Here is a 24196-nt window from a genome sequence, read left to right as displayed (position 1 = left end):
TGGTGAGGCATTTGGGTGCCTTAGCAACATCCTCTGCCTTGAAAAATTATTCATCCACCACAGTTATGCTGGCCCCAGTGTCTCTAATGGCAGGAGTCTCCTGACCATTCACCTGGACACTGTCTTTATAATACTCTTTAGTATTATCTGGGATAGAATTATACACATCTAAATTCTGTTGTTCCCACAACCCCAGAGAGACTAAAGAAACACTGGCTGAGACTCCAATGGGTTCATCAGCCAGCAGTAGAAAGTTTCCACTTGCCATTGGGACTTCCTCTTCTGGAGCGAAGACTAAGGAGGCAAGTTGGATCCCTAAAGGTTTACCCTTGCATCTGGGATCTCCTTTCACATGGTCAGTAGAGCCACAACAAAGCATTTACCAAATGCCTTCTGGAATGGAGGCTTGTTCTAACCTCCCTCTGGTTTGGCACCAGAGGATACACTATTCTGCTGTGGTTTCCCTGGTGGCTTACTCTTCTGGTTTTGTTTGGGGCCCTCTTTGGAATTTGCAGTATTAGAATTCTCTTTGGAGTCCTTTTTAGGCTGTTTCCCCTCATCCTTTTTCTGAGTTACCCCAGAATCCTTGTGAGTGGCCCTGTTGGCAACCCACAAGTCAGCAGCCTTAGCTAGTTTTCGGGAATCTAATTCCTTTGAATCAGCCAAGTGCTGTCTGAGCTCAGGAGAGCAGGCATCATAAATTGAGTCCAACATAAAAAGATTGTGTGTATAGATGACACAACATCCATTTTGCTGTTTACAGCGAGCCTGTTCCAAACGAGTGAAGTTTCAGAAAAAGCACGAGTGCAGCATAAAGCGAACGGTGAAAAGGACACCGTTGCTTTAAACAACTCGAGGATTCCCTGCAGTGACGTGCAAGTCACATGACCATCGTTGAGTTATATCTGCAGAATTAATCCGCCCTTGCGGCGTAAGCCCTGTGGCAGAAGGGCTGTGCTACACCTGTTTAGCTGTTTGGCGGCTTTGGCGTGTGGCGGGTACCATACCCGGCGCAAGAAGCAGAGGCTGCTGGACCCGCGAAATGTTCAGGCATCCTGAGGAGCCCAGTAGCAGAGTTTCGCTCGTCTTCTGTCTTTTTTTTTTATTACCTGAGGAGCTGCACGACGAGACACTGCTCGCCCCCTTCCTCGATAAATCATTCTCGAGCATACTTGCGGCGTTCGGAGTACAACATTCGATTCCAGTTGATCCCAAATCGCCCCCAAGCGTCCTTGTATCTGCGCTGTGGTCCATCTGCAGTAAGATTCATTGATGACGCTGACTGCTGAATCCACAGGCCCCCAGACACGGAAAAAAACTCTCCAACATCGGCGCACGCTTAATCCGTGGATGGCGATGAAATCCTCAGCCTCTAAAAAGGTAAGAAAAACTGCAAACCGTATCTTACTTGCTTCACCCATTCCCCCTGCAGTTTTCTCACATGGCACATCGGTCTGTTCTTTAGGACTACAAACAACAAACTCTATACAAGATGTACAAAACACCTTAAGTTCAACTGAAGAACTACTTCCCTGCATTGAAAGATGTACATCCCAACTAACAACTGACAATTTATCTGTCACTGACACGGCAGTTTGGGATCTTGTACACCAGATCCATCAAGGGAAACATATGAATTCTTCCATAACGCCAACTCATGCTCAACAAGAAGCAAACAAAGGTGATGGACTTGAAAAAGAGCTTGTAAATTCCGTGCCCATAATACTCTCTCATAGTCACCACACCAACTTGATGTCAGCACCTCCGGCCAGCGTTTCGGATGAAGACGCGGCTCCCCAACTTGGTAAGCTTCCATTACCTTCAATTGCCACTCACTCAAATTCCAACTTGCGTACTACAACACAACTGAGTACAGACGTGACCCGTGTCTCGCAACAACGAGCACATTTAGTAGACCATGACATAGTTCAGGTCGAAAATGCAACGACTTTATTTCCCTGCGAACTAATGGACTCTAACAATCATGTAATGTTGCCTTTTGTGGTGAGTGATGATGAACTACTAAACATCTCAAACGCGATGCCTCCTCACCTTCTTCCGGCAAATGTTAACGCTGCAAACCCAACATCTTCACTTTTACAGACGAAGTCTTCCAGGGCTGTAACTTCGGCAAACTTAGGCTCTTGCACTTCTACTTCTGTTCCTAGCAGCCAGTCCAACCCGCCTCAGTCACATTTTTTTTCAACAGACGCCGAGTCCTCAAATCACCTTGAACGGCCGATAGTGCCAAAGGAATCTTCCTCTGATCTAACCCACAAGACCTCCAATCCTCTGGCCCGATCGACTGTAACGTCCAAGATGATTTATCCGGGAACGAAACACAAACCTGAGGCCCCCTGTACTAGGCAATAATAGTGGGTATGCATGTCAGGCGCCAGAGGTTTTAAGTGCGTCTCCGAGCGGTCCACACCAGCACCCCTCTGACTTGACCCCCCAAACAGCAACAGCAAAAACATCTGACCTGGATCCAAGCTCTCTTGCAAGAGCGCGTCGCCTAAAAAGAATTGCAGAGTTAAAATCCAAAAGGCATTTTCCGCGAAAACCCGACGACCTGCATGCTAGTCACGCAAGTACACCTCACCGGCCGACTGAGTCTGTCTATGGCGATAATCACCTGCCAAATCTAACAAAAACTCTTTCACCAATTAAGGCAAAGTTCAACCTGAATTGCTCTTATGCGTCTTCGATCGAGGAACTACCTTTAGCAGGCAAAGTCAAATCTGTGAATATATCAATGGAAGCTTTATCACAAATTCACAATAATGTTTTAGCAGCATCAGCGGTAGCCTTAGCCCCGTTCACCAAATTATATGAAGCTCTACATGGACAATTAAGTGATCAAGGTGCGATTATTCAAAACTTGACGCAAAAAATAGAAAAAATTGATCACTTTACGAATTTTCTTCAAACAGAAATGGAAAAAAATGCTGATATTTCCACAAGATGGCAAGAGCGGTTAGGTGACCTGGCAGCTAGACACCATTGTCAAAACGACTCTCTATCAGAAGGTCTTCTAGAAGCACTGAAATGGATGAGAAAAAATGCAACCCAATATCCCCAAACGCTAGTCCCTCTAGTCCCGGCTTCAAGTTCTCCGGCAACTCAAAATGTGGACTTAGGATTACCAAACGCAACAACTCCGGACTCTAATGCTGCTGCATTAAATTCGAACGAGGTCCAGCCCCCTTCACCTCACACCCACTTCTTGCAACCTACAGCTGAGCATTTTAGCTCAGCTGAACGTATTAGTGGTCGTGACGAACAATTAAAAAATGCTCTTCGTCATACAAAAGACACAACTGAGAACCAAGAATTATCCTCTGGTTCAGTGATCTTTAAACCCACTTCATTTAACATCTTTACTGGCCCTGCCAAAACTCTAGATTTAACCAAAACTCATAAGAAAGGCTCAAAACCCGATGGGAAATCTCTAATTAAATCGGGTCCAAAAGAAGCATTACAAAAAAACAAACGAACGAATGTCAAAAAATTCATAAGAACTTTGACGACCCCGAAAAAAACTAGTCTATTTGTACGTGACAATGTAAAACCTCACGATGATCTTACACAATCTCATGAGCTAGTACATGCAACTGACCAAAAAAAAATCATGACCAAATTACCAACCAAACGCCGTCGCCTGAATACAGACTCTGATATCTCAAATTTGTCCGGCGAAAACGGCTCTGTCGACTTATGCGATTTGTCTACGTACTCCATTAGAAGCGAAACTAATATTGACTCTTCTCCTGTAGTTTCGGCACCAATCGACAAAGGAAACCAGGCAAGGAAGAAATCCCTCTTGAAAGAAAACGCGTCTAGACGTCACGTTAGAGATTCTATAAGGACGGTTCGGTCCACTTCCTTAAAGATCCAGTCTTCACCTGTTAGCTCAAAACTAGACCCGAAACAAACAATAAACCAAAGAATAAACGGTTCACACTCACACTCGCGAGTATCCGATAGACTAAGTGCCAAACCTGTAACAAGTTCATGGAAGCTTCGTCTCCAGAATATCGACTCTGATGGAAAAGAAGTAAACCTGAACAGAGCGAATGTCCTAAAACTATTCGCCTGTGTTCCCCAACTCAGATCAATAACTACAGACGACATCAAGATCGTAGAATATGCAACGGAAAAAACAACTGATCAAGTACTATTACACATCAAATCGTCTGCAGTAAAAAACATCCTACTGCAAGCAGTCGAAGAACTGCTAGTATGTGGATCCGATAGAACCCGACTTGAAAACTCAAAAAGAAGTTTCAACTAATTTACCAAATTCAGGAAACTTCGAAAGAGCAATCTGTCGCACATCCCTACGGAAGTAACTATCCCTCTCGCACAGATTACAAAATGATATGGATTACAAACCCACCATCGGAGGATTCAGACAGAAGACTGTCTATTCACAACAATCCTCAATAACCATGAACGACACGGACGAAGTTAAGGTTGCTCTCCTGGAATACTCGCGGATTCTCTCATCTGTTTGATAATTTTATAGAACCGCTTGATGAGGTCTTCGCAATTTGCCTTCAGGAAACATGGCTGCGCGATGCTCCGAATCGTGACGGATTTACCACTCATCTGAATCCAGCCAAAAGAAATACTAAGGGTCGTCCATATTCAAGCTTAATCACCTTACTGAAAATTCAAAACTGGATGACTCCCCAGGACGCGGTTAACCCAAACCCGTTTGTTCAGGGTACGATCATTCGAATTGGGAAGGAAAACTCAGGAATTTCAAACTATCTCCTTATAATCAATTGCTACTGGAACCCGGCAATGATTTCCACCACAGAATTTATCGACTCAATAACAACTCTCATTGACGATGCTTTTCTTAAATACTGCAATCTATCGCTGTTAATATGTGGTGACTTGAACTGCAGCTGGTATCGGTTTAACCATCACACGTTGGAAAACAATGCTATTCCTAAAGACAAAGTTACATTACGAGGTAAACTATGGACACAAGCACTTTCGTCACGAAACTGCAAGATGGTAAATGGCAACGCCAAAGGTGACCAACCCTCCAAGACAACCTGGAAGCGACTTCTACTTAGAAACACTCTTGACTACATTTGGGTCTCTTGTAACCTATTTGAAAGAATTGTTTCACTAGAAGTAGTTCAAAAAGATGCAAGTGACCACGATTTGCTTCGTTTATGTATGGACTTTGATACTTTTTCTCATCCGAAGACCTACAAACTCCCACTGACAATAACTGCGGCCGGAAATCGGCTAAAAACCACTCGCTCGTCAATAGAGAAATTAACCCTCCATCTCGAAGCCTCAAATAACGTGGACTATGTTCCTTTGCTGTTTGCATGTTCACAACAACACGCCAACTCAAACACACACGGTCCTACATCGAAAAATCTATATAGCTCAGAAATAGCAGCGGCCAAAAAACTGTTGAGGAAAGACCTTCGAATGTTAAGGAAAACACATGCTGATCCAAATGACATACGAAGAAGCGCAAAGGCACGACGCCAGGAATATAGAAATTGGCTTAAATCCCATTCTGTCATAATAGAGCAAAACAGAGCTGAAATTATGTTAAAAATAATTATTACAAAGAACGCACGAGAAATTTGGACCATCCTAAATAAAGGAAACACAAGAACCAATCCATTCATCTCGAATGCAATCTCAAGCTCTTCATGGGTGGTTTACTTTACCAAAATTTACGAACGACCTTATCAAACCCCCAAAGTTCACTGTCTTCCTTCCACTAAAGTATGGGATATAACTCCATCATCTGCTGACCTTAAATCAGCAATTCAAAAATTAAAAAACTCAGCAGGACCCGACCAAATAACTAACATCATGCTAAAAAAACACAAGCACCATTGGGCCAAACTTATGGAATCTTTGTTTCGACAAATTTCAACCTCGAGAAAAACACCTAAGTCTTGGGCTAAGGCAATTGTGGTACCAATTTACAAGAAGGGTAACAGAGATGATCCTTCAAACTATCGTCCAATTGCCCTGCTTGATACCATGGGCAAAATATTTGGCTCATTCCTCCGAACGAAGTTGACTGCTTGGGCTTCAAAGGCGAATCAAGTAGATTGTCGACAAACAGGTTTCACGAAAAACGTAGGCTTTGATGCCAATTTAACTATATTAACCATCCTAAAACTTGAAGCCCTGAAAGCTAAAACAAAAATCTTTTTTGCTTTTGTCGACTTAAAACAAGCCTTTGATGCAGTCCATCGCGAAAAACTGTGGGCCAAACTAAGCGAGTGGAACTGTCCATCCCAAATTCTTGATCCTCTAATAGCGCTTCACTCCAACACTTCTGTTCAAGTAAGAGTAAATTCCCAAGGTGACTTGACCGATCCAATTCCAACGTATAAAGGGGTCAAGCAAGGATGCCCACTGGCGGCTGACTTGTTTAAAATATTTATCTCTGATCTACCGAAATGGATGGAAGCCACACACTGTTTTCCCCCAAAGATCAACGCCAAACCTGTTAACTGCCTTGTGTATGCTGACGACATTGTGCTGATTGACCGCAATCAGATAGGTTTGCAAAACCTGTTGAAGTTGAACGAATATTTAAAAATAAAAGAACTGCAACTGAACACAGGGAAAACTAAGATCATGTGTATTGGGAACATTGTCTCACGGAAGGACAAAAATTTTCGATGGGCAATTGAGAACACTCCGCTTACTATTGTGTCATCCATACGATACTTAGGCATAATAGTTAACACCTCCATTTGCGAATCAGCCTGGACGAACGACCTTATGGCAAGAGCCAATACACTTGGTATTCAAGGTGTGAAAATTAATAAAGACTATGGCAAATTTTCAATTGAACCACTAATAACATTCTATCTGCAGAAGTTCATTCCCACTATATCATTTGGTGGAGAGTCAGGATGGAACCTCGATCATCGGTTATGGCAAAAACTCGAAGGAAGGTTTTGGAAACGGGCATTGGGGCTTTCAAAGGACATCTCAATGGTGGCTCTGAGATACGAATTGGCTCTGACCTCACTTCAGATGACAATTATTTGGAAATCCTTATCCACTCTGAGGAAAATGAAGCTTGGTCAACAAATTCCAGCATATGAAATCTTTGTCAATGACACTGCTGGTATACACTCGGGCCTACTTCAATCATGGCTTTCCGCTCTGACAAATATCATGGAAGCCGCCAATATCAGCATTGAAGAATTAATTGATCGCCCACAACATGCGAAAAAAAAACTCGAGCTATGGGACTGGATTCTCACCTACGAACATCGCACATCTCTTAAATCCACTCTACCAGGTTCCAAGAGCATGATCAAATTACACTCCCCTCCCAAATACTTATTTTCTTGCCCCTCTCGCCACCATCGGACTCAATTCCTGAAATTCAGACTGAACGCCCTTACAACAAGAGAAACACTCTGGCGACGACGAGATACTACAATCAACTCCGATAAATGCAGGTTCTGCAAGACAGGAGAAACTGAGTCATTAAAACATCTTATAACTGAATGTACTCAGCTCAAGACCGCTCGCGAACTACACCTTGGTGCTTATAAACCGTTCTTTTATGATGCCGATGACTTGTGGGACACTGTTTCGATTGGGAGAAATACCATGCTCACATGTAGCTTAATCAACTTCTTAGACATGATCTTGCCCACTGACCGAAAATCTGTCTGCAACTAAAGTACTTAATCTGAGGTGTAAGGAATCTTTTGTTCTTCCTCTTCTTTTTGAACACCTCAAAGAACTCTAATGCCATATTATAGGTGTGACTCAAACATGCACTCTTAATGGGAACCTAACAGTTGAATCTCAGGATACTGTAATGTAACAAAAGTTTGATCTTGTATTAAACTGAAGTTTTACAATAAAAAAAAAAAAAAAAAAGATTCTTCATACCTTCATAAGTGTTCACTTTGTAACCCTTAATCCATCCGTCTAAGTTTTTCAACCCTTCACTCACCCAGGTAGCCCAAGGGGTACCATCATGCTTTTTGAGGCTTCTAAACCTCTTAGGATACTGGGAAGGGGTCTTCCCAAATCTAGCTATCAAAGCTAGTTTCACACATTCATACTCTTTCCCATCCTCCTCCCCTAACTCCATTACCACATCAGTTGCAACAGGGGGAAGCCTAGAGAACAATCAGGTGAGTAAGTCATTTCCTGTGATGTTCTGGAGCCCATGATTATATTCAAACAGAGACAACCAATCCAACACATCCAACTTAGGCTCATACATACCAACCAATTCTTTAGGCATCCGGGGTCTTTTAGGACTGGAACTTCTAGAGGAGCCAGAGAGAGAAGCATTTTCGACAGATCATTTCTTCATTTCTAGCTCATGCTTGAGCTCCATTTCCCTTAGCCTTAGTTCTTGATTCATTTCCTGATGTCTCTGTTCAGCCAGAGTATTCAGTCTCTTGAACTCTAGTTCAAGTTTCATTTTCTCTAATTCGAGATATTGAGGACTAAGTGTGGGACTTGGCAAAGGCCCAGTAGGTACAGCAGGTAGAGCAGACCGAGGCCTAGGGGGGACAGTCATAGCAGCCTCACCCTCCTCTTCTGACTCTTCCTCAAGATTATCAACATTTTGATCAACATCAATCTCTATACTGTTATCTACAGTTTCTGGCATGGTAGGTTCCTCTGAACCATCATCCAGACTTTGGTTAGCTAACAACCTTTCTATCAATTCCATTTTCTTGCCTTTAGTCAGGAGGATCTTATGCTTACATAATACTCTTAAACAATCAGCAGTTTTTGTAGCAAGGGACTCTTGACTATAAGTTTCCATAGTTGACATGTTATAAAGATTACTTTTTCAGTGCTAAGCTTTGTGGTTAGTTGTACTAAGGTATCCTCAAGCACTCTAAAGTGTATACTCAATACAAATCCCACTGCTGTACACCAGTGTTAGGCAGAAACCTGTGCAGTTCCCTTAGGGACCACTGCAAAAGATTTAAGACTACAGGTGTTGGCAGTAAACCCACTTGGTAGCAGTCTGCACCACCCAGATTTACCTGGTATCTGTGGCTGAGCAGTCAGACTTCCCTCAAGAAGAGTTAGGCAGTATGCAAAGTATACACAATAGGTACCCAGATACAATAATACAAGCAAACACTGACCAGAGCTTTGGTATCAAAGTATATAATTATTTATTTAAAACACACAGTTTGAAACACTCCAGCACTCTTATTGTAAAATGTTCTAAACACAGTTACTATTGCAATATATACACCCCTTTTCCCTTATCGGATAAATCACAGTAAAAAACCACTTATTTTCATACAGAGGTGAGCGCCTAACTAGATTGCACTCTGATAAGTTTGTGAGAAAGGGAGGGAAAAAGACAGAATATGGAAAGGTACACCACTCTAAGATTCAGGAAAACTGATAGCAAGGCAGAAGAGCAAAAGTCACTGGTGAGCCAAAGTCCAAAGGCTGGGCCCCCTCTTAGAGAGAGCAGAGCACAAATGCGCCCAAGATCACACAGTTACGCTAGGCTTAGAAAGTCTTGCAGAGGGTTCAAAAAGAGTTTAGAGAGGCTTAGGAAAGTTTAGCCAGGGTGTCCCAGGCTAACCCAGGTTCGAAAGCCGGGGGCTAAATCTAACCCGTACAGTCGGTAGCAAGGGAAGCCAGGCGGGACACGATACCTTAAGTGGGAAGTATCCTCCAGCGGTGGCAGTTGTTCCTGGTAGTGGGTGCAAGTTGCGTCGTCGTCCAGGGGAAGAGAAGATCTCGACTTGGAGGAAAGATGAAGGTCGTTGCACTACCAGGGAAGAAACCAGCCGCGGAGACTTCCGGTTAAAGGTGGTACCTTTGATTCGCGGTCGTGGAAAAACGTGGTATCCCGGTTGACGGGGTGCTTGGCACGGGCAAGGCGGCCACGAGGTACGTCGGGAAGGCGAAAAGACGGTGAAACTGGTTATCCCCACCAGTCAAAGGAAGAAGACTCTCCGGCGGGAGATCTCCTCTGTCGTTGGGAAAAGTGGTGAGACAGTCCAGCAGGGCTCCACCGGTGGTGGTGTCGTGGCAGGTCGGCCCAGCTTCTCCCTCGTCGGATTCTTAGGTCCTGTGGCGACTTCTGAAGTTCCAGTCGCCAAAGCCCTGCTTTTATGCAGCAAACCCCCATTCACTCAGCCTAGCTGTCACTCAAACATGCTAAGTGGTGAGCCGGCCGGCTCACCACTTGGGCCAATCAGGATTGAGTGCGACTTGAGTTGCCTAGGCAACTCAGTCCAGGGTGCCTAAATTCCCCTCCTAAGTACCCCAGACAGAGTGGCACCACTTTGGAGGGCTTCTGTGGAGAAACCCGCCAAAAAGTGGAACAAAGGGCTCGACTTGGGTTGGAGTCACAGAAGAGAACACAAACGCCATTTTAGAATCAAGTTTCGGCAAAAAATGCCAACCGGGGAATTAATATTAATTAAATAAACCGGCGGTATGTTCGAGGCTACCGTAAAACATTAAATAAAGATAGTAGCCTAAAACAATGGGAAATCCCATAGGAAAATATTTGCGGTTGAATATAAAAAGTAGTATCCACTGCCACCAGCCAAAACTCGATCAGGGGGGGACGGAGACGTGCCCCCTCGACTAACAGACCCCGGGGCAATTGAATTGCCCCAGCCAGTACGTCCACAATATGATGGTTTGTACTGGTTCTGTTCAGAATTTAAGACTAGTAAAGTCAATGGTGACTTTACATGCCCTGGGAGACAGTAGTCAGTCCCAGGGTATGGAGTCTATACTGGGGGGTCACTATGACACCCCTGTGTCACTGCACTGAGGGTGCTGTGTAACACATATCACAAAAACACATGAAGCTCTATGGAGTAAAAGACCCCATAGCCCATTAAACACATCTAGATTCAAAGAAACACACTCAGATCATGCCCAAGAGTGAGGGTAAAAGAGTCTCACTCTTGGCAGGAGAAGAAAATAAACCCCAAAAATCCAGCAAAGCTGCTGGGGGACTCACTAGGTTAGGAAATTCAGCCTAAACAGAGAATTCCCCCTAACAGTATGTGTGCCAGCGTGCTTGGCATCTTACCACTTCCTTCTCTGACCTCACTTCCATAAATCTGGAGTGTGCTCAGCAGTGGGTGGCTGCTTTGAGCAGGGTGCTCTGGAATCAACCGTGCCCCGGCGTCTGCAGCTGATTTTCTAAATGCTGTTTGGTTCGCGTTGAGATGACCATCATGGTGGCCCATTGATCTGGCTCTGGAGCCCGCCATTGACATGTTGTTAAGTGGCTCAGTGCCTCTGCTCTGAATTTGAGCACTCTCATGGTATGCATATTCTTGCTATCACGTGATTTCCCTCTGACCCAGATCTGCATTTTAACACAGTATTTTTTGTATATAACCTTTTATTGATTTTATAGTTTACACATAACAACCATTCACTTTACCGTCCCATATCGGTAATATCCCCATTCTGGTCCCTCACTTCCAAGTATCACCCCAACACAGTGCTTTTGGTTTCTGACGAATGCTAAACCGCAGTCCCCACTCCCTGCATGGTACAACGACTGCTGCCAGGAGCGCATTACAAACTGCATTCTTCGACAGATACTATGAAACAAAATATATGGCACTCATTTTCTTGGGAGTTTTGCCTTGAGGAGAGGCGGGGGGAGTGTCCATCATGTCCTGGAAAAGTAGGGCTCACAGAGTTAGCCACACTGCTAAAGCACTTTGCCACCTACATGTGTTGGGGGTGATGTAGAATTGTGTCCAGCTTGCCCCTCAAGTGGGCACCCTAAGGACCCTGCAGCAAGAAGTAATACTCGGAGACTGATAGATAAATCAAAGGTTTCTTATTGGAATGTACAATAAAGCAATTGCAATAGAGAGAGAGAATGACAAGTGCGTGCATCCGTTGTCAAATGGAGCGCTCTGCCCTCAATGGGTCAGACCCTATGTTATATAGTATGATCTAAGCATCAGCATTAATATCTTGTTGCAGTTTCTTAGTGAGTCCATGGCGTTTGTAGACATTTTGTAATAGCAGAAAGCAGCGTGTTGTACTAAAGCCTTGCAGTTCCATGCAGGGTACATTTTGTTGAAATAACAGTAAGCAGCTTTGGCAATAACAGTAAGTAAGCAGCCTTGGCATTAACGCTCTTATATTCCCTATAAGGTGATATAGTGCACAGCTACAGAGAAGCTCTGGGGGATGATCACAGATGTGTCTTGCAAAGTGACACTGGGTGAGAGGCCAAGTTGGGGTGTGGGCAAGGCAAGGCCATGTGCAGCAGCAGGAGGCTTTAGGCTGAGACAATGTGGAGAGAGTAATGCCTCGCGCATCTGGCAAGCCCTAATGTATATGTCAAGGCCTAATTTATATGTCCAGGCCATAATGTGTATGTCAAGGCCCTTAATGTATAAGCATGATTACTGTGAGCAATAGCAGCAGGGCAATCCTACCACATCAGGGGTGATCATCGTATTTTAAATAGAGGGCATTTTGTTGTCCTACAAAAAAGGACTGGGGGGAGATCATCTGGGGACCCCTCTGTAGTCCACTTCTAGGGCTGGCATCATGATTACCCTAGTAATATCTTCCCTCGTCACAGTAGTGTTACTTGGCAATGGTGTTTATGGTTATTTTGGTGACAAACTTCACAACCTGCTGCTGTGTTGCAAAACACACACCAGAGTGCAAAAACACTTAAGATAAATGCTGTCTGATTTTTCACCCAACAAGAAACCGTCTTTGTTTAAAACCAGTATTTTGATGGGCTGTGTTGTTGGACCATCATGCACAATGTTTCCAGTCCCTACAAGAATGGCCCACATGGTCTGTAAACATTTTTACAAATTACAAATAGAAGTAGTAGTTGTTTTTATCAATGATAATTGTTTTTTGTAACTATTTGTGAAGCTTCTGCTTTTTTAGCTCTTTTCTTGCCCCAATACCTTTTCGCACCATTGATGGAGCAAGTGTTCATCTATCGTATTTAGCTTGGTGCTCCCTATACTTTGGTACCCAATTTTCCCTTTAACCCCTGAACTGTGGAGGGTTTTCCCACCCAGTACTAAGCCCTTTTTTGGAGATTTTGGTATGCAGCATTCAATCCCTTGTAACTTTTTTGTTACATGGGATATCCTGGCCAAAGTTGGCCCCTTTGGTTCCCACATGTAGGCGGTCATATTTTGCTGTAGGTGGGGTGAGAGAAAATAACAAAAAAGAGAGCAAATATGGTGTTTTTTTTTTAGAAAATGCCAATAGAATGATGCACAAAGAAGCCTGTGTTTTTCTTCTTGTACGAGCTAAGAACAAATGGTGGGCAGTTGAGAAATAGCCATTTTCCAAGTTTTCACAAAAAGGTTCAGCAGACACAAAAAACGTTTTTTTCTATAAGGTTACCATTAGTTTTGTGCAAGGTAGACTGTTTTTCACTTTTTCTTTTAATAGAACCTGCTTTGGAAGGAATGGAAGGGTAGGGTAGGAAAGCTCGATGGGGCCCCAAAAAGGCAAACATTTCTGAAAAGTAGACCCAAGTTCAGGAAGGGGTGATTTGCGCAGGTCAGGCAACAACTATGTATCTAAAATTTCTATAAATTCGGGAAAACATGGAAAAGTGAGTGAATAAAAAGTATGTGCTGGACATGTTTGGACTGGTAAGGTAATGCTTTCTGTCAATATTGAGAAAAGCAATGTACGGCTACATTCCCCTGACTCACCTAGTTCGGAAATCACAAATTTGTGGTAATGTTTCACAAAACAAGTATTACCACGACCCAAAAACTGAGCCATGGTACACAGAATTTGTATGCTGATGGACTAAACAGACATACTTAGCATTTGAAAATAAGCAAAACGAATGTGGTGAAGAATGGCAAGCATACATTTTTTGAAAAAGCACAGGCAGACCTTTTGATGGATAAGTAGTTCATGTAGGTTACAAAGGCAGAAGAGGACAGTGAGAACCCTGGTTTGTTGTGGAACTGGACTCTGAATATCGTCATCAGTTAAGGTAGTACGTCAGGCACGAGTAAATGATGAGTCTTGCTACTTTAGTTTGAATTAATTGTTGATTTATTGGCAAAAGGTTGCCAAAATCTTAAAGCACTTCTAGTGCCATTCGCATGAAAAGTGCGCCGACATGTGTTTCGACCATAGGGTCTTTGTCAAGGCTGTGTTATGATAGCGAGGTGAGTTTGACATTTATTGTGGTGTGGTGAGTGGCATCAGGCCCTGAGTAGCAATGTGAGTTGTTACAGTGACATAATTGCATGAGTGTAACAATTGACCAATAGAGTGATATGAGGTGCAAGTGAGGGTGACAGAATCATACATGGAACAGTTTAAACAATTTGCAGTTACAATTAACATAGTGGTTACGGCCCATGATAAGGACATAGAGATGGTAAACAGAAGATGCACCTAGGGGTGAAGGAGCCAGAGAAGGAAATCATCAGAGTTATCCTTATATTTGGTTAGGCTGATAGGTATTGTAGTATTGATGGGATAATGAGCAAATTCTCACCGGGTGAAGGTTTTGCTGGTAATTACCGAATTTAATGGATGCTGGATAGCAACTATAGAAAAGAGAAAGAAGCGCATGTTGATGAATTAATCGGATAGATGGTGTACCAGATGGGACTGGGGTCTCCTTTGGATTGTAATCGGCTACTAAGGGTGTGGGCGTCATGCATGCATAGTGTGGCCTATCTACCGTTCGGCGATGGGCTGCTGCAGATACGTGGTCAGCATTTATCTAGTTTTTCCTGGTGTAAGAGAGTGTCCGAGTGGCATGGTAAGGTGTCGGCTCATGGGGCTTGCAGCACAGCTTTCTGGTTAGAATGAGGGAATTATGCCTGGGTGCAAAGCCGGGTATGCATTGTGGCAGATGAACTTCCCTAGGGCTTGTGCAGGCTAGGTGTGTCCAATTGTTTGCAAGTAGCTAGGGCAGCCTGTTTGTTTGGTATGCCAACACTGGCCATTCGCGCTGTGGGTATGGATATAATTGGGGAAAATCGCAGTAATTGCATTGGTATTAATGGGCAGTATTTGCAGTAATTGCAGGTGTCATCAAAATAAAGGAAGGAGGACCGCGCAGCTGGCTTTCCTTTCATGCATACAACATCTGAGTGGGTGGGTGTAGCTAGGATATTTATTGGGGGATGTGAGCTGGTCCCTAGGGGGGGTAGGAAGCACAGCGTCAGGAGCATTGTGTGTAAAGGGGATTGTGCCGGCGTTGGTGAGCATATGCCACACGTGTATATGGAGGCTGCTGAAATGAATTAGGAGGATTTAGAATTGGACCATGGCGTTGGGGTATGGGTGGTTGCGGCGGCAGCATCCATGTCCAGCATGGTGTACAGGCGGTTGCCAGGGCCAGACAACATAGCAGAGGGATGGACAAGCTGTTTCTTGGTGTACTTGACGAGATCCATATGGGCTTCTACAAGGTCAGCTAATGCAGTAGGTGTGAACAATAACTTCTTTTTCAGCATACTTAGGGGTGAGGCGGTAGCTAGATAGATTAAGAACCAAATTTAGCGCCTCTGTTCCCTTTCTTGCAATTGTGTTTGGCTTCTTGTACGTCTTAGTGTGCCTTCGTATTCTGTTGTGTTTCTGCCATCCACCTCTCTTGTGTCTCTTCTTGCTATTATAGTTTTGTCTAGTGGGTCCTTGAAACGTACACGTTTCGAATTTTGGTTTGTTCCTTTTTTGTACCTCTTGATTTGATCTAAAAAAATGATATCCTTTTGTTCTATTGATATTCGTCTCCACTGTAGGTTCTTCAGATGGTCTTGTTGCATTTTGCTTTATTTCAATTTCTGTAGGATCTGTTTCACTGTTGACATCCAAGCTAGTTTGTGAGCTGTTTGGTGTGCTTTCTCGAGATGGGTTCTTGTAGTGGTCGTCAAATTTCAGCTAGACGGTGAACACTCTGTCGTCTCTGTAATCACTTTCATCTGTGGAAAAATGCATTTCCTAAGTTTGACCTTGTCCTGATATCCCTTGAGTATCTCATACATTATTTTATAGTTTCTGTCCTTAGAACTGGCTGGTGCATTGCTTTCTTCGATTTCTTGCTTGACACTGTCAATTTCTATTACCAATCTCTTGTGCTCTGTCAGCATGTTCTATTAAGAGCTCAAGCATGACCCTGGAGGCCATTATTAGATTTTGTTTCCCATTTTGCTGCAAGATCCGCACAGGTCAGCCCAAGCTCCAGGATGGTCGGGGGTGATGTCCCCAGCCTTGAATGGGTATCTTGCCGGGGCTCCCCGGAACTGCTGCTGGACTTGTGGAGACAGGTGCCCAAAGCCGGAGACAACTCCTACGACCATCCTGAAATTTTAGTTGTCCTGCGTTACAGCTTTTCCCTCCAGGATCGGACAGGGACCCTGCCAGGGCTCCCTGGATCTGCCCCTGGGCTTGGGGACGGTCATGCCACATTGGAGACCGCCGCCCAAGGCCAAGGCCATCACTCCCGACCATCCTGGAGCGCTGGCTGGGCTGCCTTACAGAATTTCTCTCTGGGAATGGATGGGGACCCTGCCGGGGCTCCCTGGGACTGCCGCTGCACTTGGACATAATCGACCCACATGGGAGACAGCCCCCCAAGGTCAAGGACATCCCCCCGACTATACTGGTGCTCTGGATGGCCTGCCGAATAGAAATGCGAGAGATCGAGGAAGGAACCTACCTTTCTGTTCACCGCTGCAGCCGAAAATGGCTGCGGCAGTGAAATTCCATTCAGTCTCATGTGAGCGTGTATTATGCACGCTAACGTGAAACTGATTGAAATGCAACCCTCGGCCCGTGAGGAGGAACCTCCTCCTCACATAGCCTGGGAGTTGGATTTCGGGTGCTTCATAGGACAAGGTATCTCGTCCTCCACACTGCAAACGTAGTCCTGAGGACGAGATACCTCATCCTTTTAAGCACTTAAGTGGTTAATTACTTTGTGTTTAACTTGAAAACAGTTACCTAAATATTAGATTTGCAAAGGTAACAAACTTCATAATCTGTATTTTCTCACTTACTGCACCCCATTTCTCATACTCAGAGTTGGACATCCAGAAGCGTCACATGGTGCTGAGCAGTCTCTTCACGGAAGTGCTGATGATGATGAACAATGCTAGCGTAACCACAGCAGAATTGCTGCGGGGCAGTATGAAAAACTGGATTGGCAGAAAGGTTTGTGGCATGCAAGTGATGCCCCTTTTAACAGCAGCATGCCAGAGTCTGGCGTCAGTCCGACATATGGCAGAGACCACAGAAGCATGCATCATGGCCTACTTTAGGGATGGTAAGAGTTACCTATAGTTTGCTGCATATGGTTAACAAAGCTTCTCTGCAAATGTTTGTGTTTCCCACTGTCTAGATTCTAGATTTTGTGATATGCTTATTGTCACAGATGGCCTCAGAAAAACCTCTTCAACGTCAATTTATGTTCAAGGGTTATTAACAGAGTTTTAAGTCTTGAATCTTCTTTGGGTGTTGAGACTGTCGTTGATGCAACTATGTGATTCTTCTTACTGCTCCCTTGGCCTTCTGTGGGCTTCCTCCCCCGCTGGCCCAGGAGTCCATGCCAGCCAAGGTTCATGTGAAATACTAGAGATTGGTATCCCCTACCATCTAACCTCTCCATCCGGGAAGACCAAGAGGTCAAGGCCATTTCTGTCTTACTCCCTCCCGAACTTCCTAAGGGCTCTCTCATTTATACTGCCACAATGAGGGTATCAAAGGTTTTCAAGATGATGTCTCAATTACCCTTCTTTCTCTCTCACACCTCTCTGATCTTATGCCTCCTTACCCGTGCCTTCTAATATTCCCTCTCTCATTATTTCTCTCACACTTTCTCCTCTGACCTGTTTTTTCCTCCAATAACCTTACTTTGTCTGCTCCTGCATCCTGTCTTGCTTTCTCCGCCTTTCTCTCTCTCCTCCCACTTCTACTCTTCTGTTACTCCAGTATTCTCACACTCCTCTCCCATTTAGCCCTACTACCTTCTTCTGTCACCGTTCACTCACTCCTGCTGCCAACCTTCTTCTTTACAGTAGTGCCTGTCCCTTCTGTCTGCCCCTCACTATCACATTCTCTCGTTCTACCCTTACTATTCCCACACTATTTCCATCTACTCTCTCTTTGACCCTGTACCCTTTGCCTTGGACTACCTCTTACACCTCACTCAACTACTATTCACTCACACAATCACAGTTTCAGTCTTTCCACTTGGTACCACTCTCTCGCTCATACAATACCTCACCTGTAATATGCCTCCACAATCTCCTGAGCACTCTGCTCCACTGTCCGTCGTCCTCCTAGTCGCTCTGTTCATCGCCATACCTGCTGACCTTACCCAAACCCCTTTTTCTCTGTCTCTATTTTACTGGCCTTTTATTCTCTGGGTTGTCAATTGCTTTTCTTCCTGACATACTCCAATGACTCAGCGGGCCAATCTATGGCTGTTCTTTCTCCCAGGTGTCAGGTCTTTACATGGTGCTGCTTTCAAATCCCCTACTAACCATGCCCCCTTCTTACACGTAGCATTGTGCTTGGAGCGGGGATCGTATGGCATTTCACTGCCTGGGCGTTGCAGTATATTGCGCTGCTGCTGATTTAACTTGAGTTTGACTGGTGCTGGTGATCTCGTCTTGGTTTCTGGATCGGTGACTTCATTCCATCGTTCGCTGTGTGTTTATCACTGCACGGCATAATGGTACTTGTGTTCCTACAATGAAACAAACTGAACTATGGCCAGAATAAAGCATATATGGCATAGAATGATGGACAGTGGTACGATGTTGACACTCTGGCACACCTCTGGGCTAAGACTGGCCCTGGCATACGCCCTTATAGGCCTCCTAACCCAGGCCGGGAAGGGTCCCTGTTCCTCCGTGACCGGGTCAAGCCCATGACCCTGTTTCATTATCCTATTTCATTATTCCTTACTCCTCCAAGATTGAAGAACTGTGCGTCTTGAATATTCGTCACTAATCCACTTTGAAATGCTAATTCTTTTAAATGCAACTTAACAGCTTTGCAGTGCACATCATTACTCTGAGCATTACAGGCTTTCGAATATTAGGACAACACTTTACAAAGAATTCTACTTGCTTGTTTTTATTTTAATTTGTTGACTACTTTTTAAAATAGGTAAAATGTCATCATAGTGTAGCAAAACATAGGAGAGAACAAGTGCAAATATACGTTTGGTATGGCTGTGATTCCTGTTCTTTTACGATATATATCACACATAAGATGGTCCTATCATGGAAATGCGAGAAAACCTCTTTCAAATGGATTCCTTCCTCCCACTGATTTTTAAACCAAAACATCTTCTCCATTGTTAGGCAGAAACCCGTGCAGTTCCCTCTGGGACTACTGCAAAAAGTTGAAGTCTACAGGAGTTAGCAGTAAACCCAATTGGTAACAGTTTGCACCACCCAGATTTACCCAGTAGTCGTGGCTGAGCAGTCAGACTTCTCTCAAGACGAGTTAGGCCGTATTTGGAGTATACAGAATAGGGCAATTTACACAGTAGAACAGGTAGACACTGATCAGAGCTTGGGTGTAAAGATATATAATTATTTATTTAAAAACACATCTATGAAAAACACACTGGCACTAATATGGCAAACAACTTCAATCACAGTTACTATAAGTATATATTAATCCCATAACAATATTTCAACAAGTCTAGGTTCAATGGCACCACTTATTTGCAGACAGAGGTGAGTGCTTTAACCTAGATGGCACTCTAGTATTCGTTAGAAAGGGAGAGAAAAAGGCAGGGTTTGAAACCAACTCAGTACCAACACTTTTACGAAGCAAATGCAAGGCAAGCAAGGCAGGGTCTACTGTAGATCACAAAGTTTAGAGGCCAGGCCCACTCGAAGAGAGGCAAGGCGGTATGTCCCATAAATACCACAGTGGAAATGCACTTCAAGTCTTTGTAGCAAAATGTCACAGAAAGGTTGGACCAGTTTTAGAACAAACGTGTAAGAAGGTCTGGAGGCGACCCAATGGAAAGGTAAGGGGTTAAGACACCTCACGCTAACCGTTTCAAGTGAAGCCAGGCGGACACAGAACCTTGAGAGTGAAGAGACAGGTCTGGCGGGGGCAGTTGTTCCTAGTGGTGGATGCAAGTCGGGGCTTTGCCAGAAGATGAGAGGATCCCGTCGTCGAGGATAAGTTGAAGATCGTTGCACCACCAGGGAAGAGACCAGCCGCGGAGTGCTCCGTCACAAGGCACCACCTTTTGGTTGTGGTACAGTGGTTAGTGGCTATCCGGTTGCCGGGGTGCTCAGCACGCACAATTTGACCACTAGACGTCCTGGAAGCGAAGAAAAAAGCAAGAGACTGGTTGTTCCCACCAGTCATGGGAAGAAGACTCTCCAGCAGGGAGATCTCCTCTGTCGTTGGGAAGTTGTGAGTCGGTTCAGCAGGGCTCCACCGGAGGTGTCGTCGTTGCAGGTCGGCTCAGCTTTGCCCTCGTTGGATTCTTAGGTCCTGTGGCGACTTCTGAAGTTCCAGTCCCAAAAGCCCTGCTTTTATGCAGAAAACCCCCATTCATTCAGCCTAGCTGTCAATCAAACATGCTAAGTGGTGAGCGGGGTGGCTCACCACTCGGGCCAATCACACCAGAGTGCGACTTGAGTTGGCAAGGCAACTCAGTCCAGGGTGCCTAAACCCCCTCCCTCACCCCTGTGGTACCCAGACAGAATGGCACCACTCTGGGGGGCTTCTGTGCAGCAGCCCGCCAAAAGTGGAACAAAGGGCTCAACCTTTGGTTCGGAGTTACAGAGGCGAACACATACGCCATTTTAAAAACCGAGTTCTGGCAGAAAATACCAACTGGTGGATTTATTTAAGACAAATAAACCGGCGGTATGTTAGAGACTAATGTGAAAAAGTATTAGCCTCCAACAATGGGAAGAGTCCCATAGGAATATATTCGCGGTTGAATATAAAAAGTAGTATCCACTGCCACCAGCCAAAACTCGACGAGGGGGACGGGACACTGCCCCCTCGAACAACAGACCCAGGGGTAATCGAATTACCCCTACCAGTACGTCCACAATAGGATGGTTTGTACTAGTTCTGTTAGTGAATTTAGGTCTAGTAAAGCCAATGGTGACTTTACATGCCCTGGGAGTCAGTAGTCAGTCCCAGGGTATGGAGTCTATGGTGGGGATCCTCTAGGACACCCCAGTGTTACGGCACGGAGGGTGCGGTGTAACACACATAGCAAAACACATGAGGCCCTATAGAGTAAAAGACCCCATAGCCCATAGAACACATTGACATTCAAAGAAATCAACCACATTCATGTCCAAGAGTGGGAGGAAAAGAGTCTCACTCTTGGCAGGATGAAAAAAACAAACTCCAGAAATCCAGCAAAGCTGCTGGGGGACTCACTAGGTTAGGAAATTCAGCCTAAACGGAGAATTCTCCCTAACATCCATCTTCAATCTGGCTTCAGAAAACATTTTCAGCTACCAGAGGGCAGCTGCAGGTTGGCTCCACTCGGTCTCACTGATATCCATGACTCGAGATATCATGTCAAAGCTAGGATACATGCAGCAGTTGGCTCCTATGACCTCAATTCATTTATTCTATGCATACACCATGCTATTGTTGGGAATGGCAGTAGCTAATTTGGTAATTTTCTTCTTATTCCTTGATGGCCTCAGGCATGATCCTTGCAGGGATTTATGCATCAGACGTTCTTGGCAAACCCCCCACCCCCATAGAAAAGTGTTTGTACTGCCTATGGGATGAACACAACATTGGGACTGTGGCTCCTGCCACTCTATGTACTCTGAGGCCCTCTGAGAGCATGCCTAAAAAAACTATGCTTTTCTTCACAATGGCAGCAACTCACTTCATTGAAGTTACCAGCTTTGGGTTCTTCGACCAATCACCTCTGGCCTACTTCATCCTTGCCTCCAGGTTTTAATTCCTCAAAAAGATGGGATACATTATGATCAAGAAGGGGCTGCTATCCCTTATTAATGAACTCTGGAGAGGTGAGGGATTCTCCCGAGGAGTTTTAGCATCAAGACAATGTCTTGCTTGACGCCAGGGTGCTTGATACATCACAGAGCTTGATTGTAGACAGGCATCGGCATACGAAAAGCATAATGTGTCCTTTCAGAGAAAAATTCCCGTAGTTGTGGAAACATTTGGGCTTTCTGCAGCAATGTAGCCTCTAATCCAAAATTACTTTAGTGGTATCCTCGAGCAAGTTTCTCATAGAGAGATGCTCCTGCCATGTAAGTCAGCTGTTGCTGTCCCTGTGAGGGCGTTATTCAAGAAATATGCTTCAGCTCCAGCTATGATCTGGCTAAGAAGTATCCCCTGGCCCACAGGGATCTGGGTGTCCTGTCTACTCACCCCACAATGGAGACCCAGATGGCCAAGGCTTCCACTATGGGTTCCTAGGCTGCTACTTTTCTGCCTTTCCCCCCACAGACAGGTAAATTAAATAGCTGAATTCCCTGAGCTTCAAGTTTTTTGCATCTCATTGCCTGGCACTTAGAACTGTGAACGTGACTTCCTAAATTCTCACCCACACTTTGTGGTATGTAATCTTGGAGGCAGTGCAGAACTTTCCCATGACCGAAATGAATGGTTTCACATCTCTGATGAAAAATGTCAAGGATGATGCAGGCCAGATCTTGCAGTCAGTGCTGGACATAGCTGATGGCAAGTCACGTTCGAAAAGCACTTGTTCTATTCTCTGTTTTTATTCACTTTTGGATTAGGATTTCAGTTCCCCTCCAGTATTCAAATCAAACTCCTGAAAATGCCCTTTGATGGCAGCAACCTATTTGGATCAAAAGCTGAGTTGTCCTTGGGAAGGTTTAATACCTCCAAGGCCATAGTAAAGCCCCTAGGTCTTTCTCTGTAAGGACCAATCTGCCCTCAAGCAAAGGCCAATCATTTTGGACCTAAGCCTCTATTACCCACAGGAGCAGATGCCAGGTGCCAAGGTAGAGGCACAGGTACTATAAGAGGCAATGTTTCGTCTCCATAATATCTTTTACCACTCCTGGTCCAAATACTATTTAATTTACAGTTTTTCCACTCTTTTCCAGTGGATGGGAGTTTGTCCTTGTACTTCAAGGATTGGCATTGTACCATCTGCGATAGCTGGACCTCATAGGTAGTGACTGTCGAAGGAATTCTCTGTCCCTTTATTCAGCACCCAGCAAAATGACTACCTCCTTATACTTCTGCACCCCTGGACTCCCTCTTGTTGGATGGCACTCTGCTTTTTGGGGTCTTTAGATCTGGCTGTGAAGGAATTGCCCGTAGGTCTCACAGCCCATTGTTTCAGAGGCTTGGCTGCTACATATACCCTGCAGAATGGTGACCCTGATTTGGGCATCTTTAAGGCGGCTAGGTTGGCTTCCCTGTGCAGGTTCGCCAATCACGACTGCCTGGATGCCTTAACAAGTCAGGATGCCTGCTTTGGTCAACAGGTACAACAGTGTTTCCTGGTGTAGGTAAACATTAATATTGAGTTCAAGCATGTACACTATGAATTTGCTAGTTATTTAGATTAGTCTTGAATCGGTTTGTCCCCATCAGGGATCATGTAAAATATAATGCAAAATAGCTATGTGCGATGAGACCAGTTCACTCTTTTGGTTTATGACCACCTTTCTTTTTCCAATATTCAAAAATGATCTGTTGTGATTTTGGTTAAATATGCATTTATTAATTTAGACTGCATCAACTGAGACAGCGTTTTTATAATGTCAGCCACAACATGTACATTCTATGCATACACCATCCTTTGGGATTGGGATTTCCAGTTCAAATCGCTCTCTCTACGCACAGACTCCCCCGTCTGTAAAAAAAAAAACGCTGCCTCAGTTGATGCATTCCAAATAAAAAAATGTATATTTAACCAAAATCATCATTATTGAATATTGGAAAAAGAAAGGTGGTCATACATCAAAAAAGTGAACTGGTCTCATCGCACAGCAAGTAATTCCAGCTGTTTTGCACTACACTTCTTGGTGTAGGCAGCAGGTTTTAGCCCCCTCCACCTCATCCAGAGGTGCTCCACTGCTTTGGGAGTCTGTGAGATGAGGAATCTTTGAGAGGATGGAATCCATTAAAAGAACAAATTACTTACTCTGAAATAATATTTTTAATGGATTGGCTCACCCTCCCACCGATTCCTTATTGCCCC

General features: G+C 44.5%; 1 protein-coding gene across 1 annotated transcript in view; it reads left to right on the top strand.

Annotated features, from left to right (window-relative positions):
* Positions 1-24196, top strand: part of EPG5 (ectopic P-granules 5 autophagy tethering factor) — a 2517217-nt gene that overhangs the window by 2204551 nt on the left and 288470 nt on the right. Inside the window, exon 40 of the mRNA XM_069626898.1 lies at positions 17051-17293. Coding sequence (XP_069482999.1) covers positions 17051-17293 — 243 coding nt within the window. The remainder of the gene's footprint in view (positions 1-17050; positions 17294-24196) is intronic.

The sequence above is a fragment of the Ambystoma mexicanum genome, chromosome 6p (genome assembly GCF_040938575.1).
Source record: "Ambystoma mexicanum isolate Mex_15411 chromosome 6p, UKY_AmexF1_1, whole genome shotgun sequence".
NCBI classification, from domain to species: Eukaryota; Metazoa; Chordata; class Amphibia; order Caudata; family Ambystomatidae; genus Ambystoma; species Ambystoma mexicanum.
The sequence above is the reverse complement of the archived record's forward strand: the minus strand, read 5'-3'. Positions and strand labels throughout refer to the sequence as shown.